The sequence below is a fragment of the Mytilus californianus genome, unplaced genomic scaffold (assembly GCF_021869535.1).
Source record: "Mytilus californianus isolate M0D057914Y unplaced genomic scaffold, xbMytCali1.0.p SCAF_2, whole genome shotgun sequence".
Lineage (NCBI taxonomy): Eukaryota > Metazoa > Mollusca > Bivalvia > Mytilida > Mytilidae > Mytilus > Mytilus californianus.
The window spans coordinates 8,611,787-8,632,162 of NW_026262668.1; the positions used below are offsets into that span (position 1 = coordinate 8,611,787).

General features: G+C 32.5%; 1 protein-coding gene across 1 annotated transcript in view; it reads left to right on the forward strand.

The window, feature by feature from the left end:
• Window positions 1–20,376, forward strand: part of LOC127727848 (nuclear GTPase SLIP-GC-like) — a 199,256-nt gene that overhangs the window by 153,921 nt on the left and 24,959 nt on the right. Inside the window, exon 15 of the mRNA XM_052234963.1 lies at window positions 3,519–3,677. Coding sequence (XP_052090923.1) covers window positions 3,519–3,677 — 159 coding nt within the window. The remainder of the gene's footprint in view (window positions 1–3,518; window positions 3,678–20,376) is intronic.

Sequence of the window (20,376 nt, forward strand, 5' to 3'; positions counted from 1 at the left end):
ACATGGACATTGCCATATCTACAAAAAGTTGTAAACCTTAACTGCAAAAATGCTGAGCAACATTACAAATAAGTCAATATAAATGAAATCTTCAAGTAGAGAAATTTTCTAATTGGTGTTATATTGTTTTTGGAGTAAGAATATTTTTGAATAAAGACAGTATGATTTTTGGTGTTTTGAATTCTTATAACGTTTTCTACTGGCAAAGTATTACATTAACTATGCAAAGATAACACAATTAGACAGACTGTTAATGTCTGTGCATGCTTTTCTTAATTTTTTTTGAAAGAAGTTAAAAAATTTATGAATATATATATCTTTCTAAAGACACAAGTCATTTGTCAACAGATGAGGGAAAATTATTGAAATTATTTAAAATATCATTGTTTATCATATACTTGTATAAAATATTACTTAAATTTTACAGTTCAATAACATTTAAAAATATTAAAAGGCTATGAAAGGATTACTATGTTTATTAACCAGATTCCTAAGAGTTTCCTCGGCGGGCTGATAAATGAACCTTTATTGACCGCTTCCAGATTGTTATCACATGTCTTTCCATTCATGTCCGTGACGTTTATCGCATGCAACTTCGTGAATTTCTGGAAATCATGACAGACGACACAGCTGTATTTGTCGAGTCTTTGAAAAACAACAACACAGTGCGTAAAACCGCAAGTGATTTAATACTTTTCACAAATTGGTTGAGAACCAACAATGAATTAAGATTACACATGTTTTGAAAGACATATCAAATTTTGAGTCCAACTCTAGACAGGTTAACGTTCCAGCCCCAACAACTTCAGGCATAACTATGCACATGTTTTCGGGGGCAACCATCACAGGAAAGGTGACAACAAACTTTTCAAACTTAGAACATGATAATTGTTGTGATATGTCACAAGATAAATGAAATGCTTGTATTATCAATAAAAACAATTAAAGTTAAGAAATTTGTATTTGGCTGTCTGGAATTTATTATCTAAAAGTTCAAAGAAAGACAAAATCTTAATAGTTCTTGTCTGTATTTCTTCTGCTGAAGTATATGATAAAAAGATCATTACATGTCATTTTTCATATCAGACCCTTTATCGGCCCTCGTTCATGATATCAGCCCTCGAACCTACGGCTCTTGGGCTGATATCATGACCTAGGGCCGATAAAGGGTCTGATATGAAAAATGCCATGTAATAATCTATACATATTTAATGTTCCCCAAAGTATTCTTAATAGAGTATTGAGTATTATATTTGGTATGTGCGTACCTTGCAAGGTCCTCATGCCCGTCAGACAGTTTTCACTTGACCTCGACCTCATTTCATGGATCAGTGAACAAGGTTAAGTTTTCGTGGTCAAGTCCATATCTCAGATACTATAAGCAATAGGTCTACTATATTTGGTGTATGGAATGATTGTAAGGTGTACATGTCCAACTGACAGGTGTCATCTGACCTTGACCTCATTTTCATGGTTCAGTGGTTATAGTTAAGTTTTTGTGTTTTGGTCTGTTTTTCTTGTACTGTATGCAATAGGTCTACTATGTTTGGTGTATGGAATGAGTGTAAGATGTACATGTCCAACTGACAGGTGTCATCTGACCTTGACCTCATTTTCATGGTTCATTGGTTAAAGTTGAGTTTTTGTGTTTTGGTCTGTTTTTCTTATACTGTATAAAATAAATCAACTATATTTGGTGTATGAAAATATTTTAAGATGTACATGTCAGTCAGGCATGTTTTATTTGACCTTGACCTCATTTTTACGGTTCATTGCTCAATGTTAAGTTTTTGTTTTTGGTCTATTTTTCTAATACTGTCAGCAATAGGTCAACTATATTTGGATTATGGAATGATTGTAAGGTGTACATGTCCAACTGGCAGGTGTAATCTGACCTTGACCTCATTTCCATGGTTCAGTGGTCAAAAGTTTTTTAGTTTTGTTCCTATTTTCTTATACTATATGCAATAGGTGAACTATATTTGGTGTATGGAAATAATTTAGGATGTACATGTCTGTCTTGCAGGTTTTATTTGACCTTGACCTGATTTTCACGGTTCATTGCTCAGTGTTAAAATTTTGTGTTTTGGTCTATTTTTGTTCAACTATAAGCAATAGGTCAACTATATTTGGTGTATGGAATGTTTATAAGGTGTTTATGTCTGTCCGCCAGGTATCATATGACCTAAACCCCTTTTACATGGCTCATTGGTCAATGTTAAGTTTTAATGCTTAACTTTGTTTCTTAGAAAATATAAGCAATAGGGCAACTATATTTGGTGTATGGAATGATTGTACGGCGCATCTGTCTGTCTGGCAGGGTTCATATGACCTTGACCTTATTTTCATGGTTCATAGGTCAATGTTAATTTTTTTTTTCTTCACTGCCATCTTTAATCACAATAATCAATATCAATGGTATATCACTAAGTTATTTCACTCTTAACCACAGTAATCCAGCATATCTTCATATAGTGGATAATAACCTATACAATTAGTAGTATGAAGACACTATGATAGTTGTCTTTAGCAGGCCTGGCAGCAGCTTTAGCGTTCATACAGGCATCAGCAGCAGCGACATTATCTCATTATTTACAGCTTAAAATTTATAATGTATGTTTGATAGCATTTACTTTCAACATAACTTCAATTAGAAATACATGACAGGCGAGACATTTCTGTGTGTCCACTTATGTTAAATAAAGTAGTGATTTGATCCAGCTGAAAAGGGTTAAAAATTAGTATGTCTGAAGCTGTCAAAAGAATGCAAGACCACCTTAACATAAAATTGTTCCTATTTTGAGTTAGAGCTGATAAAGTTTTCTATAAATTTGATATAATTTGTCCCAAAAGTAGTACACCACACTGTAAAAATATTATGGAGAAAGCACAGGTGTAATTTTTTTAATTTTCATTTATTGTCTAAAAGAAATGCACTACTAAAATAACTGTGTTCTCGGGCCACATGTTAATCCCTGTTATTTCTAAAACACATAATAACAATGTCACATGTTTTTATTTACTTATGTCGTGTAACAATGTATGTATGCACTGTAGTCTAAATACCAAAAAGATCAAGAAAAAATGAAAAAATAAATCTTCAAATGACTCGATACTTCAGCAGTTGTTGTCCCTACATCACAATGTTAACCCTTATTTTCATTTGACCTTTTCTACAACCTTGAAAATTATATTGCATAGATAAAAACTCCCAAAAATGAGAAAAAAATTGAGGCACAGTCAGTTTCCTCTCAACAGAAATAATTCTTGTTGCAATTTATAAATCATATGCCTCTTGGAGCCTTTAGTTTCTTAGATGGGGTTTAACAAGGCATTTTTAACATTTTTGCTGCCCTTTCAACTGCCTAAGTATGTAATTTTTTTTAATTCTGGCAGAAACATTAGTCTGTGTTATGAATAAATGCCAAGTGATACTGGATTCCAGGAGTCTCTAGTTTCTGAATATTTGTAGCCTTGTTTGAGATCAACCTGTCATCCTGTTTTCTGTATATTTGTAGTCAAGATTGAAACATATTTATGAGGAGTGTAGTGCTTGCAAAGGAAAAGGTTTTTTTCAAAGAGTGAAGGCTAATTTGGAAAAGGGGATAGACACACAGAAAAAATCCATGTTCCAAGAAGTGTCAAAAAAGATTACAGAAGAACTAGAAGCTTTGATGGTATTAATTTTATTATTACACTTTAGTTTTATAATCTTACAGGTAAATAAGTGTTCACACTTTTATTTAAATAATTAGAAGCTACAGATGACTCATTGGGCATGTTTTTGTGAGCTTCATTGTTTTGCTACATTTTTCATATAACTACACTTTTTATGCCCCGCCGTAGGCAATGGGGACATTAGTTGTTACCCTTGACCATCCTTTCGTCTGTCCGTCCGTCCATCCGTCTGTCCCATTTTGTTTCTGCACTCTAACTTAAGTTTACCTCATGCAAATTTTATGAAATTCATACACAATGCCATACCTGTCAACTGACCCTGATCCTGCGGGTGTGACCCGAGATTTTCACAATTCTGAGGGGTTACCCGGAACACCCGCCAGGTGACCAAATAACCCGGGAATTGGGAAAATAACCCGTTTTCACCCGGATTCCTTAGCCTTCAGACTGATTAGATATAAAGTGATTTCTATGAAATACCGGCAAATTCTTAATTCTTTCTGGACAAGAAGTTCAACTAGCTGTGTAAACTCAGCTCAATTGACCCATTTCAGTGCATGGCTTCACTTGACAGCTTTGGTGTCAAACACACTGTTAATTAACACCAATTACCTTAGCTTAAGGTTGTAAATAATTTGTGTATTTCAAAGTTGTTTTAAAGTTTCAAAGTTACTTCCCCTTTTTTATCAATTTACAATATACTCCTTAAACTTATGTTTTTTTTTGTAAAAAGATTATATCTAAAATGAATTGAATGCAAAAACATATCAGAATAATACTTTTACTTATTGTTCTACCTTAGAAGAATTAATAAATAATTTTCATCTATACCTCCTTTAATTGTTTAACTTTATTTTATTATACTCTAATATCAGCCAGTGTTATGATTCACTGTTATTTACTGTGACTTGACTGTAGGTGTTTGGAAATGGCTAATGCGAATGCTGAAGCTAACCAAGATCAAGAATCGGTTATATCTGAAAATGATGTTTTATTTCGAAAATATATGGAAAATGATACCACAATAGCAAGAAATAACACTTTAGTCATATATGTTGATGAGTCTAATACTGATTTCCAGAGGGAAACTGCAGAGCAATTAAATACAAGAGATGTCTTGTTCACACTTCAATCTTCTGTTAACATTACAGACCTCATTATATGCTTTCAAAAATCAAGAAAAAGTAGCTACCTCGCAACATGTCGGGACGAACATTCTTTAGAAACTTTCCTAAATGAATTTCAAACCTTTGTAGTTAATGACATTACATTTAGATCAAGGCGTGCTGAACCTCTAAACCTAGGTCAGAAAGATTACATTGATGTGATTGTTTTCGGCCTCCCGTTTGAAATAAAACCAATGGCGGTGAGGAAAAAATTTGAGATTTATGGAGAAATTCAAAAACTAATCTCTCCGACTTTCAAAGAGTTCCCTAACATACAATCGGGAGTTAGGATTGTGCGAATGAACAAACTATACAGACAAATCCCCAAAAAACTGTATATTAAAGGTCAATCCGTCTCAATAAAATATGAAGGTCAACCACAAGGTAAAAAGTGTTACTCTTGTGGTGATCACGGTCATATTTCAAAAGATTGTCCGCAAAATTTCCCAGTCCCGGATTTTAATCCAGTTCCTTGCTTGAAATGCGGGAAACGAGACCACATGGAACTTCAATGTGAAAATCAAACCGTGCTAGAGAACAAAGACAAAGATGAAAATATAGTGGAAGACAAAATTTCCGATTCAGTGTTTCAACCAAATCCTAATATTCTAAATTCTTTTGCAAAATTTGGAAATGGGTATAACTTTGATTTTACATTAAGTGAAAAGGCGCCAATTTCGGGAAAATCTTCCAAAACAAATGTTCCTTCAGAGGGTCTAGATAAAACACAAGGAATTAATAAGGATAAAACAAAAAGCACACCGACTTTAATAGCTAGCAAGGGCGAGAAACATGCAAAGTCAGGTGATGAGATTATAGCCCGTATGTCGTCATCGAACAAACCATATTCTGATGCTGTCAAAGATGGTTGCGACATAGCAAGTGATAAAACTCCCCTACCAAAACGTAAATCATTAAGTGCGAAGAGAGTTGATAAAAATAAAGAAAAAGACAAAACAAAAATTTCGGAAAGAGAAAAGGACCAGGAAAAAAAGAGAAACAGAGATAGACTAAGCATTGAGAGTTCTGTTCAAACAGGGAAAGATCAAAAACTGGCAAAGACTCAGACGCAAAAAAGCAGTAATACTAGTCCTGCAAATCCTAAACCCCCTCCCATATAACTATTAAAATGTCTAATCATAACAATCACTCTCATATATTGATATTTTGTTTACTCTTTTTTTGTACATATTTTTTATTATTTCATTGCACCTAGAGTCCATTGATAGATTTGTGTTCCTGTTCATATTCATTTCATGACATAAATGTGCCACTTTGTGTTTTCTTTACATACATTTGTGCAGCTTTTACAGTGACTTGACTATGGGTGTTACTGTATAACTTTACCTATAGCTCAACCAGATTTTAAAATTGACAATACAATAGGGACCAGTTGGTATTGTTAGATTTAAATCTACCTTGATTCTACCTGTACAGTTTTTTATTTACCTATTCCAACCTTACAGCATGCTTTTTAGCTCATCTGGCCTTCGGGCCCCATGTGAGCTTATGCCATCACTTGGCGTCCGTCGTCGTCTGTCGTCGTAAACTATTTCAAAAATCTTCTCCTCTGAAACTACTGGGCCAATTACCTTCAAACTTTAACTAAATGTTCCTTAGGGTATCTTGTTTATAAATTGTATCCGAAGTTTGTATCCATCGACAAACATTGCCGCCATGGCTAAAAATAGAACATAAGGGTCAAATGCAGTTTTTGGCTTATATCTCAAAAACTAAATCTTTTAGAGCAAATGTGACATCGGGTAAAATTGTTTAATTGGTCAAGATCTATCGGCCCTGAAGTTATCAGACAAATCGAACAACCCATTGTTGGGTTGCTGCCACCGAATTGGTAGTTTTAACAAAATTTAGCAGTTTTTCGTTATTATTTTGATTATTATTATAGATATATTTAAACTGTAAGCAGCAATAATGTTCAGCAAAGTAAGATCTACAAAAAAGTTATATGACCAAAATTGTCAATTGACCCCTTAAGGAGTTATTGCCCTTTAAAGACAATTTTACACAATTTGTTCATCAAGTTTGCTAACATTTAAATATCTTCTCCTCTGAAATACAGGTGAGCGATTCAGGCTCTTGAGAGCCTCTTGTTTCCTGAAGTTTTTCTTTACCTAGTATTATTCTTTTTAAAAATTGATAGGGAAGAAAATATTTTTGGTTTTCATTGTTTTAAATTCCCAATATATATGATTTATCTAATTTTTACCTAAAATTCTAAATCAGTAAAAGATTTAATAAATATTTGTTGAAAACTTCTGATTTAATAAAAAAAATCACTTTCCCATGTTTTTTATTAGAGAATCCTTAAACAAGTTAAGGAAATAAACATTGTCATTACAATCTTTTTATTATTGAATTGAGTGTATTCATAGAAGTAATTGGTCAAACAATTGCCAAAGAAACAATCTTTAGAAGGAAATAGAGAGATTTTTGGAAAATGACGCTATCAGCGGCATGTTTCCGATACCATTGACCAGAAGTAACGGAAGTTGATTATGCCTCCGCCTACCGCACTCAGTTTCATATTTACTATTTTACATACTAACTGGAATCTGCTTGTATTACGCTACACTCGAACAAAGTCTTTGTTAAAGTGTTGTAGTCGGACGGGAACCAGTTGACATACGTTATTTTATTTACCAAAAAGATACCTTGACCTGTCCAAGGATTTGTATAGTGATTTCTCACTATACAAATCCTTGACCTGTCCATATGTTTTTTGTTATTTAATGGTATTTGGAGCTATCCCGTTGTTATATTTTTCATATTTATTCGAGCTTTCACTTTTATGCACATGTCTTACAATCGTAAACAATCGGTATGTATACATGATAAATAGATCCGTTTTGTTGTGGTGTTGGACTTTTTACCCTCCAATGATCAGCAATCGCTAGACAAAATAGTTCTAAATAATGTCAGCCTTTCATGCCATTTCAACTTTACAATCATTAAAAAAGTAATAATCGGAATCATTTTGATATCCATTGGATAGAAACTGGTCTTTATCCAGATTTACGAAGATTTTAATAATCGGAAATTAGTAATACGGTTATACCCACGCGGTGCGTATGAATCTTTGTTTACAAAGTTATAGCAGCAGAGTCTGTAACTGTATCATTATTAATTAACTACACTGTTATTGTACTTAATATGATGAAAACTGCATATGCAATATAAGATGTCAACTCGGCCAATACAGATTTTTTTTCCGTATTGGCCGAGTTCTGATCCGGCCAAAACAGGATTTCGGAACGTCTCAAGTTTTTAGATCGTAAGTCACGATAAACTCAAACTGAAAGTAAACAGTTGTTTGTACCAGATGTCTCTGACTCACCATAAACAAGCTGAAACGTTCAGTAGGGCATATATTTTAGGTTAAAGACGGTCCCATTCATTTGAAAAGCATTTTGAAAGTAGACGACGGAATTATTTCAGGTTTGGGGAACGAGTAAATTATCACAAAGTTCATTTCTTGACGACCTCATAATTTCATCATGTCGTCTTGTCGATGGTACAAATCGATTTTTACTGTTCACTTTCGCTTCTCATGTTTTGTAAACGGTCTTTTATTTTTAAACCCGAAACAGGCATATGCATTCTGTAATTGTGCAAATCTTCGTTCTTTGGTCAATTGGCTTATGGATAGTTGTATCAATTTCAACTCTTACATTATTTTTTTTAAAAATATATTTGCATTACACATGCAATGGCAGTACCTTTCCAATTACTATTTATGTGTTGTGTCTAAATTAAAGTTGTAACACTTTATAGTGACTGGAAAGGGTAGAAAAATTCATCAGATGAGAAAAGGCTGAAGATACATGGAGACGGCACCAAATCATTAGATATTGCATCTTATAAAAAGAAACTGAGATTTGGATAGTTCCACTTCAAGGTAAAAATGTTTATCTCTTGTGAAATGAAATAAAAAAATATTGTAACACTGTAGTTTAATAATTAATAAAGATACTATTACATGTATTTCTGTATTGGCGTTATTGTTGGTCCTCGGCCAGCAGTATTGGCCTTCGGCTTCGCCTCAGACCAATACACCAAGACATGGACCAATAACAAGGACAATACAGAAATCCTTACGCAATAATATTATAGAATGACAGTATGGTTCAATAGCGGGAATCAGCCCCTCAACTACTTTTTACATAAATATTAACTTCTGGCTTCAACTCCTTGTTCGTCTTGTCTGGAGATCTTGTTGTAGTTCCAGTTAGGCAAGCATTTTAGAGACGTATCCCGTCCATCCTCTCTTGACTTGTAATTTCTGGTGATAGATTTTGCCGCTTGACGTATCCTTTCAAGCTTGTTTTTTTTTGTTACCGTGTAGGAGTCCCATACTATGGCTCCATATTAAATTGTAAGATCCATTCCTAAAGGTCTAGATCATTGTTCTAATCTGACAAAAATTTCAATAACTGGAATGCTACCCAAGTTGAATATATGGTGACCTACTAGAACAGCATTATCACTATTGAAATTGTGTTTAATACCACATTGTTCAATGTCATTAACTTAAATGGAGACAGACATTTGACCTGAAAGGTGGTGTGGGAGTGCAAAATCAAAAACTAACTGACTATGATATATGGTTAAAGAATGAATATCGATTACATGGGTCAACATGGTCAAGGGCAGAGTTGTTATAAAATAACAATATGGCAGAGAAGTGGTTTCAAGTTTCATATAAAGCGACCTGACTGACATGAAATAAAAAATCAAAGGAGTTTCCCTATTTGTCTAATCTTCAAGGTGAAATAAAACTAGTAAAACAATATTATACTATTGTCTAAATCTACAGAAATATAATTTGCTTCAAGTAACAGAAATAACTAGGTCACTAGTAACTTATTTAATGAGTATGTGGGGTATAAGAGCTTGATAACAACAGGCTCTTCATAATCATTTGGTTTGAAAAGGATACTAGTAGTCTATATTCTTGATTTAGAAAAATGTAATTGCAAGACAAAAATCACATTACTTAGAATACTTTAGATCATTCAGGTAGTCTTTATTTATATGTACAAAAGAACAGCCAGTAGTCATTGGATATTGTAGATCATTCAAATAGTCTTGACCTATTTATTAGTACAAAAGAACAGCCAGTAGTCATTGGATATTGTAGATCATTATGGTAGTCTTGACCTATTTATTTATAGAAAAAAACAGACAGTAGTCATTGGATACTGTAGATCATTCAGGTAGTCTTGACCTATACATTTGTACTAAAAAAACAGCCAGTTGTCATCTTCACATAACACACACATATACGAATATCAATTATATGCTTACGAGACATGTTGGAATGTTAAACTAATTACGGTATGTGAAAATCAAGACTTGCATAAAAAATATCACAATATTAGAGACAGTGGCGTCATTTTTCCTCAGAGCTTTCAGCTCTTTGATTTATTTTACTGTCATTTAAAATATTAGGAGTGATCAAGCCAAAACAAGAATGTTATTTTCTTGCAGGGTATTTAATTGCATGGCCTATAATGCACTCCATTTCATCTTAATGTTTTCATAGCCAAATACTAGGAGTGTTTGGTACCCCGAATAATCAAGTCCTTATATTTCACTCACTTTGATCACTACATTATTTCATTTGTATTGTTGAAAAAAACTTCTTTTTTGTTTTATCTCTTTGGCCTTTTCTAATGGGAGATAACTCAATATAATTTGCTTTTGCTCTTGTGGAAATCTTAATAAATTTATTATTTCCATAATTTGATGAATACTTATTGACATGTTCCTTGTAAAAATTGTTTATGCATATTGAAATATCAAAATCATAGTTGAATAAACAATTTTATTTATTTATTGACACTGATATTTGACATCTCATCCAGAATTCCAAAGATTTTAAATATTTTCTTAATTTTATTAACTTTTTGGATTTTTTTCTCACTTTTTTCACTACGTCACTAGATTTGTTTCTATATCCATAGTATATTCTGTTTAATTTCCCATGATATACATCCCAATTAAACAGGTGCAGAATCTTTATATAATTCAGAATCTTGTAATTTTTTGATCATTTCCATTATTATATTCAAAATAGTTATCCTCACTTTACAAATATTTTGTAATATTTTATTCATATTTTTACTAGATCACTTGATTTAACTATATCCACAGTATACATTTTTATTTCATTTCCTATGATATATGTCCAAATTAAACAATATTTGATCCAGAATTTTATAATGATTATTTCCAATTTCACATTCACTTTAAACATATCCTCACGTTAGGAATATTTTGGAATATTTTACTTTTATTTTTCACTTTATCACTAGATTAGACTATACCCACTGCATTAATTCAACATTTTTATTTCATTTCCAAGATCCCATTTAAATGGTGAATCATCTTTTTAATAGATCCCAAAATTAATAATGAATGTTTTCAAAATCACATTTAAAGCCACAGAAACATGTTGGTTGAACTCACACTATATCTCCTACTTGAATTCCAGTTTTGAAATTTTTTAATCTTTAACATAACTAAATCCCATCTTATGAAAATTGAATTTCCTTGAGTGAACACAGCATTTTATGCACAAAAGTCCTACTAATATTATAGTAGATTTCAAAAAAAAACACTGCAAGGTATACTCCAAAATTATTTCGAATTTTACATGTACATCATCATATGTAAGCCCACAAAACAGTTAGAATGAATTATTTCCTCCTTGATACCTTCATGACAATAAATTCTTGGAAAAAACAAGTCACGTTTTAAGAAGCAAAACTACTATAAAAAGTCTGAGAAGTGAATTCAAATAAAATAAATCAAATATTGTATGCACAATGATACCAATAGATTTCAAACATTGCAAATAATAATCCAAAATAGAAATCTTGAAGGGTCGTGTGAAGAAATGAACAACATAGCCATCTGAAAATTTAAACTGTAAACACCTGAACAGCTATTTCTTGTTTCACTGGCAGCTGGACAATACTATGTATAAGGGTTAAAATTTTAAAGAAGCATTTATTATGTAAAAACAGTTTAAATTTTCAAACATATTAACACATAGTTAATTTAATCTTTTACTGATTTAGAATTTTAGGTAAAAATTAGATAAATCATATATATTGGGAATTTAAAACAATGAAAACCAAAAATATTTTCTTCCCTATCAATTTTTGAATAGAATAATCCTAGGTAAAGAAAAACATCAGGAAAAAAGCATGCTGTAAGGTTGGAAAAGGTAAATAAAAAACTGTACAGGTAGAATCAAGTTAGATTTAAATCTAACAATACCAACTGGTCAATTTAAATGTCCCTATTGTATTGTCAATTTTAAAATCAGGTTGAGCTATAGGTAAAGTTATACAGTAACACCCATAGTCAAGTCACTGTAAAAGCTGCACAAATGTATGTAAAGAAAACACAAAGTGGCACATTTATGTCATGAAATGAATATGAACAGGAACACAAATCTATCAATGGACTCTAGGTGCAATGAAATAATAAAAAATATGTACAATTTTAAATTACTTAACCATGTGGACATGTTTTGGAAACTTTGATATAAATTATAAGAAAAATGTCCCCTAAATACTGAAATTCAGCTCGAAAAAGTTTGTACGCGTTATGACCTGAGATTTCATTCTTCTTTGCAGGTCATCATCTGCATTTTCATTGTCATAGGTTGACAGGTATGCACAATGCTAAGAACCACAACACGTAGACATAGTACAAATTTGGGTTGTGAGTCATTTACCATTCTGAAATTAGGCCCTTTTAAACTTGAAAAATTGCAGAGCTTGAGCGGGGGCATTCGTGTCCTGAGACACATTCATCTTTTATTTGATAAAATATTTTGAAGGCAGTTGTGGTTGGATTTTGCAAATCATTTGATCTTTGATGGATAGTTGTCTTATTGGCAATCATATCACATCTCCTTATTTTTATATGGAAATGTTTGAGGATTATGTGTAAAAGATCACATAATTTTTACTTTAATCTTGTGTAGGCATATACACTTTTCCTGAATTCATTATCTGGACACACCATTCCATGAACCTATGCATCCACAGGACCAGGGCTTCCATAAATATTTGAGCCAGCCAGACATTTTTTCAATCCCATTTTTTATCCCTTTAGACAGGTTACCCCATAACAAAAGATGGACATAACCATATGATAAAGCCATTAAACTATTAAAGGACGATATAAAACTTCATAGACTTCATACTTTTTCAGTTTTTATATAAATTCCATTTTTGACATTAACAATTACATTGATAGGGCAATTGGTTTGAATTGGCATATATCCCCAGACTAAACAAAGTGTATTAGTCAGTTGAGGACCAGCTTAGTTATTTGACAATAAAATATAGAATGGAAATGGGGAATGTGTCAAAGAGACAACAACCCAACCAAAGAGCAGAAAACAGCCCAAGGCCACCAATGGGTCTTCAACACAGCAAGAAAATCCCGCACCCGGTGGTGGGCTTCAGCTGGTCTCTAAACAAAAATGTATACTAGTTCAGTGAAAATGGACGCCACACTAAACTCAGAAACATATAAATGAACTAAAATTTTTTAAAAAAATACAAGACTAAGCAAGGCCAGAGGCTCCTGACTTGGGACAGGCGCAAAAATGTGGCGGGTTTAAACAGTTTAAAAGAAGTCCTAGTCTGATGTCAGAAGAGGTAACAGAAGAAACTAAGCAAAATGACAATGATACATAGATTAACAAAAGACTACTAGCAGTAACTGACATGCCAGCTCCAGACCTCAATTAAACTGATTGAAAGATTATGTCTTCATCATATGAAAATCAAGCACAATCTCTCCTGTTAGGGGTTTAGTATCATACCATCATAAAATATATGAGAAGAACATAACCTGTATCATGCCAACAACTGGTTTTAGAATAAATGTGTTTATTTCTGATGCAAAGACCCTATTCATTCATGAGTGAATCAATATTAATTCCAAAATATGCCATCTTTAATGACCTGACAACAGTATCGTAACTATATCCCTTCTGAATAAGTCTGTTTAAAGGTTTGGTTAGCTTTTGAGGTGAATGACGACATTTTTGTGCTTTGTATAGAATATTGCCATAAAAGATTGGATGTGAAATGCCTGAATGTATAAGATGTCTGCACGTTGATTTATATTTAAGAATGATGTCCTTGTACTGATGATAAAAGTTAGTAAATGTTTTGACTAGTTTTTGATATCAAAAACCCTGGTGTAATAATTTTTCAGTAATACAGAGATTTCTTTCGTTAAAATCAAATACGTTGTTACATGAGAGAATCAAACAAGTTGAGATGTATAAACACCATAAGATGGTGACAAGGGAACGTCACCATCTAAAAATGGATAATTAACAATAGGAAATGAAAAATCATCTCTTTTATCGTAAATTTTGGTATTAAGCTTCCTGTTAAAAGATATAGATATCAAGATCCAGGAAAGGGCAGTGTTCATTGTCAGTACTAGCTTTATTTAAAGTAAGTTCAGCAGGATAAATCTCTTTAGTGTACACCCTGAAGTCCTCATTATTGAGAGCCAATATATCATACAAATATCTAAAAGTGTTATTAAATTTTTGTATCAGATGTTGTTTCGATGGGTCTTTTCTGATTTTAGTCATAAATTGTAACTCATAACAATACAGAAACAGGTCCGCAATAAGTGGTGCACAGTAAGCCCTAATGGAATTCTGATAACTTGACAATATATGGAATCTCCATAGCGAACAAAAATGTTATCTAGTAAAAGTTCAAGTTTTTCAATACCGGATACTACTAGACCATGATAGAATGCGGAACATTTCCAATACCGGATATATACTTATTAAATAATAAGTATAACACTTATACACATGCGCACACTTCTAATATTTCAATAGACGTGGTTCTGTCTGTTAAACTTTTTTACCACCTTTGTAAATTATGATCTTATTGTTTTAAATACGTTTTTTCTGATAGTCTAAAACTGTTTTGCTGAAAAGTAGTTAGATTTAAACCAGGAATGTTTTTAATTTTAATAATAAAATAACTTCCAAAAAGATCGATTGATGTCCGTTACAAATAGTTTACCTGGCACAGGTGATTACAGGTAAATCTCACATGTTAGACACTTATTTAAACCTTGATTGTAATGAGAGGGGATTATAGTAGGGCTTGTTTATAGAATACTGTCACTTTTATGACTGGAAAAGTGTGGCTGTTTAAGGCTCAAGGTCAATTCAAAATGGTTGATTTTTATGAATTACATGAACGTTGAAATGGCAAACCCATGTAGGATGTCTGTTTCATGCTTGGCTTCTTCTTCTTCATCTTCTATATAAGAGTTAGGTTCCTAAATGAAACATTTAAACTCTGCGGGACTACGCATGGTGGCATTACAAATCTAGTCCCCTAAGGCTATATACAGTATTTACAATAAAATCAGATTGATATGGTTAAAATTATGTACAATCATTGAGTTTGGTATTAATGTGTTGTCTGTAGCCCTGAGCTGAAATCTTCAACTGATCCCACTTCAGCAACCTTGGCAGGTAATGTATTCCATTCCATGATTGTTCTTGAAAAGAAGGAGTTCCTGTAGACATCCCTACACTGGCTTACACTTATAAGAAAATAAACCTGAGGAAAATGAAATTTGTTCACCTATTAGCACATGTTTATTGGCATTGAGGTTAAATTCAAAGCAGCCAATTAATTATCAAATGATTGGAAACTATTGTATTTAAATTAATATATACATTATGTAACACACTGAAAATAATGAAACATTTGTATATGAACTAGTAGACTAGTTCTGATTTGATGCATTCGCACGAGAAGAAAGTTTAGAAAAAGTGTCAATTATATCTAACTCAGGCAAAACTTGTTCACTTGTATTTGTACATTTCCATTGTTTGCACTCGGGGTAATTATCATTGTGATAAAACGAGAGAATTTAATCAAATACTTTTCACTGAATAGTTGCACAAATACATTTTATAGAAATAAGGACTTTTTTAAGGAGCTTTGACTCACAATTTCAAAAGCTGATGAGTCACAGGTCCTGGGATGCAGGACTCACTCTTAATAGTTCTTCTGTAACTGACCTCTAAAAAGCTGCTTAATTAATGAGTTAAATGTACCGAAATAACACCCGACTGGAAATTGTTTAAAATGATAGAATAATATCTATATTTTAATTTTCGTCTGGTGGTAAAAAAGTGTCTTTGGTCACAAGTTCGTAATTTAGCCTGTTTATTGGGGTACCCCTAAATTCGGGTGTTGCTAAAAGGGGGAAACGGATTACGGAACGGAAATTTAACAGAAAGAATTTACATCTTTTCTTATTGGTTATTTATTTTCATAGGCATGTTGTTTATAGTATTATATCACATGTTTACAAGAAAGAACAACAGAGGAAAAAATTTAAGAAAAAAGATTTGAAAGCATAAAGTATTGAAATAAATTGCAGGAGATGATGAGCCTATGTTCTTAAAATATTTAATAAGGTCATGCATATTGTACATAATATAATTGTGTAAACCACTTGCAATTGTTCCATTAGTTAATTTATTTTATATACTACTCTTGCACTTAAGACCATGAACATATGTCGTTCATGCGATTCACTATATAGTTTCTTTTTTAATTGCTTTGAATTAGGGTTAGTGATGTGGTGTATCTTGATGTGTTGTTTTGCATTGGTGATTTTCTTGCTATCTTTTCTTTTATAATGGAAAGAAAATGTATTAGAAACCCGATGGGACTATCAAGTATGGACAACAACAGCTATGGAAACCTAGGAACTAGATATAGAAAATTGGATACATTTTATTTTTATGTAACATTTGACAAAATCACTCACTATACAAAGCCTTTCTCACTCAATTACAATACTGAAGTACGTTGTTGGTATTAATGTTGGAAAAGCATAACCATATGCTCTCCTAGACTTTAGTATCAATAAATTCAAATGGGTGTGAAAAAAACTGGCGGAAAAATTGTACATGGATATACGATTTGCACAGTGCCCTGTTCAAGCTTGCGGTAGTAATGTCCTAGGATTTATAAAAATCAACTTGTTCACATGCAGTGCTTTGAATATCATGCCGCTTAATTCTTCTCTGAAAATTCAGTCCCATCCAAGTAGCTGTGAACATTATTTCATAATAATACAAGTGAAAATATTGTCACTTTTCAGTATAATGTTTTAAGCATTACTATAATTGAAAACATTAACATAAACATGTATTCATATTCATTGGCATACTAAAGGAATGTTGAAATTTGAAAAAGTTACTCTTATTTATATTATTAGTAAAACACTATGTTGGATTGACTTATTCCTATCCTACCGCATTCAATGAGATGAGTAAATTGGACAAAATCAAACTGTTCCACCGTTGAATTTGGGGTACCTCAAGGCACTGTCCTGGGTCTGTGTTATTTAGTGTGCATATCAATGATATCTTGAATAATCGGGTGTTTGGTCAATAGAAACACCGAAACGATCAGAGGCATAGTGTAAAATAAAGTATCTTTTTTCGTCATAAAAAAATAGAGAATTTAGATTTTAAAGCAGAGGTTTGTCTAGATAACTGAAAAATACGTATTCTCTGTTATGACGAAAAAGATACTTTATTTTACACTATGCATCTGATCGTTTCAGTGTTTCTATAGGCCACAATACTTTTGATGTATTGAGTCCATGTACTAATTTTTTTCTCACCCCAACTTAAGTTATTTCTTTGCCTTTCAATTTTGGATATAATGGTTTCTTTAGTGGTGCATCTTCAGTTGATGATTTCTTAGTAGATACACTAGTGAATTATTCATTCAGTGCTTCTGCTCAGAATACAATATCACGGTCGTTTTCTGCTGTTAGAGTCCTGCCTTAGTTTTTAGTGGTGGTATACTTTGAGGGTATACCTTTTTTAGCTCACCTAGACCAACGGGCCAAGTGAGCTTTTCTCATCACTTGGCGTCTCTTGTCGTCATCGTTAACTTTTACAAAAATCTTCTCCTCTGAAACTACTGGCCCAAGTTTAACCAAACATAACTCCTATAAGAAGTCGTCTGACAGTTTTGGTTAAACTTTGCCACAATTATCATTTGGTAATCTATAAATAGTTTTAAAAATGTGTCTTGATAACCCTGCCTGCCAACCAAGATGGCCGATATGACTAAAAATAGAACATAGGGGTAAAATGCAAGTGTTGTCTATTATTTTGAAAACAGCTATAAATGGGGATGATGTGTTAAGAATGTTGAGCTCTATCTAATGTCACATCAAAACTGTCAGATGACTTCTTATAGGAGTTGTCGCTCTTAGATGACAAATTTTACAATTTTTTTCTTCATTTTTGCCTATTATCTTGAAAATTATAATAGACAGAGAGAAACTTTTTTTATAGCAAAAATTACCAGCAAGACAAGATCTACAAAGAGTCTGAGGTCAAATGGTCGAAATCATTACTTGACTCGTTACTAGAGTTTTTGGCTTTTTAATGATTTTTACCAACAAATGTCAATTTTCATCTCTGTCATCCATATCATTCCAAATACAACTATTGTTAAAATTTAATTGTGATGTCACAAACGGCACCCAGTTTTGTATTAGCTCACCTGGCCCAAAGAACCAGTGTGAGTTTTTGCAATCACTTGGCACTTGTAGTCGTCATCCTTTAACTTTTACAAGGATCATTTCCTATAAAACTTCTGGGCCAAATTTAACCAAACTTGGCCACAATCATCAATGGGGTATCTAGTTTAAACATGATGATGAGGAATTTTACCAAATTTTTTTCATTTTTGCCTATTATCTTGATAATAATATAAATGAAATAAAAAGAAAAACAGAAACTTTAAATAGCAAAAATGACGAGCAAGACTAGATCTACAATTAAGTCAACATTATCAAAATTGTCAGTCGACACCTTACTGAAGTTTTTGACCTTTAATGAGATTTTCCCAATGTTTTGCATAATTATGCTTTTATCTTGAAAACTATAAAAGATCGATAGAAACTTTAAAAAACAAAAGTGATCAGCAAGACAAGATCTACGAACAAGTCAAGTTTTGCCGAAATAGTAAGTACACTCTTTATAGGAGTGATTGCCCTTAAAGGAGGACTTTTTCCCCTCTTTTGTGTTTTTGGTTAAAACTAATGAAGATAGACAGAAACTGTAAACAGAAAATGGTCAGCAATGCAATTTAAACAAGAAAGAGATGTTTGTCATGAATCTATTCAAGTCTACAATATTGGAGAGTGCCCATTGTTGAAGATGCACATAGACATTGATGTGAAATGGTGAACTGGTGTAAATTATAGCGAATAGGTATTTTAAGTTTTAGAAGGTTGATCCATACCAGATTGTAAAACATTTTGAAAGTCAACGCAAATAAACAATAGATATAGGAAGATGTGGTATGAGTGCCAATGAGACAACTTTCCATCCAAGTAACAATTTATAAAAGTAAACCATTATAGGTCAAGGTACGGCCTTCAACACGGAGCATTGGCTCACACCGAACAGCAAGCTATAAAGGCCCCATAAATTACTAGTGGAAAACCATTCAAACGGGAAAACCAGTGGTCTAATCTATATAAAAACGAGAAACGAGAAACACTTATGAACTACATAAACAGACGACAACTACTGTACTTTTTAAGGTCCTTGGTGATTTTACCCTATTTCATCATGCCCAGTCACTTAACTTCTAATGCAGAAAAAACTTTATCTAGCGAAGATTTTTTAAAATTCAATTTATGTGAAGAAGTTCTTGTCTGCAGTGGTTGCAGACTGTCAACATTTATTCAGACTAATACGAGCGAGCGTTCAAAAACAAGTTAAATGATGGCTTTGACCTTTTGTCAAATGAAAACATTAGAAAATCAACATTCTAATCACTTCTTTAAAAAATATTGGGACCACACATTATTATCAGGATAATCCCACCAAGATAATGTCCATGGAATAAAATGGACCCATTTGCATATCAATTTGTGTATGTTTTATATTCAGTCAAAAACATTGATGTCATGGTTAATTTTTGTGGAAAGCTTAAGGAAATGCTATAAATTTTCTAAATTTATTTACCATAGAATCAATATGCCCTAGCTAATGCTTGCTTAAAAACTTTACATTTTAACATTTAAGGGTATCCTAAATACACAAAAGGAAGAATTTTCCTGCAACTAAGATATATTTTGTGGAACTATTGAGTTTTTATCACTTTCATACCATATAGATTAGTTTTATTAGTGACATGTATATTTCATAATGAAACAAATTAAATTTTAATAAATGCAGAATGTCTATGGGCCACAGATGCCCCCGCTTGTAAATATGCATGAGTCAACTTCCACATACAGATGCAGGATTCATGTAGTTAAGACTGTTTTGTGATAATAAGCATTGTGTATAAGTTTCATAACATTTGGTAACTAAAGTTAGAGAATGGAAACGACAGATTCAGCAATTTTTATGTTTATAAAGGGGTATAACTCATGAACG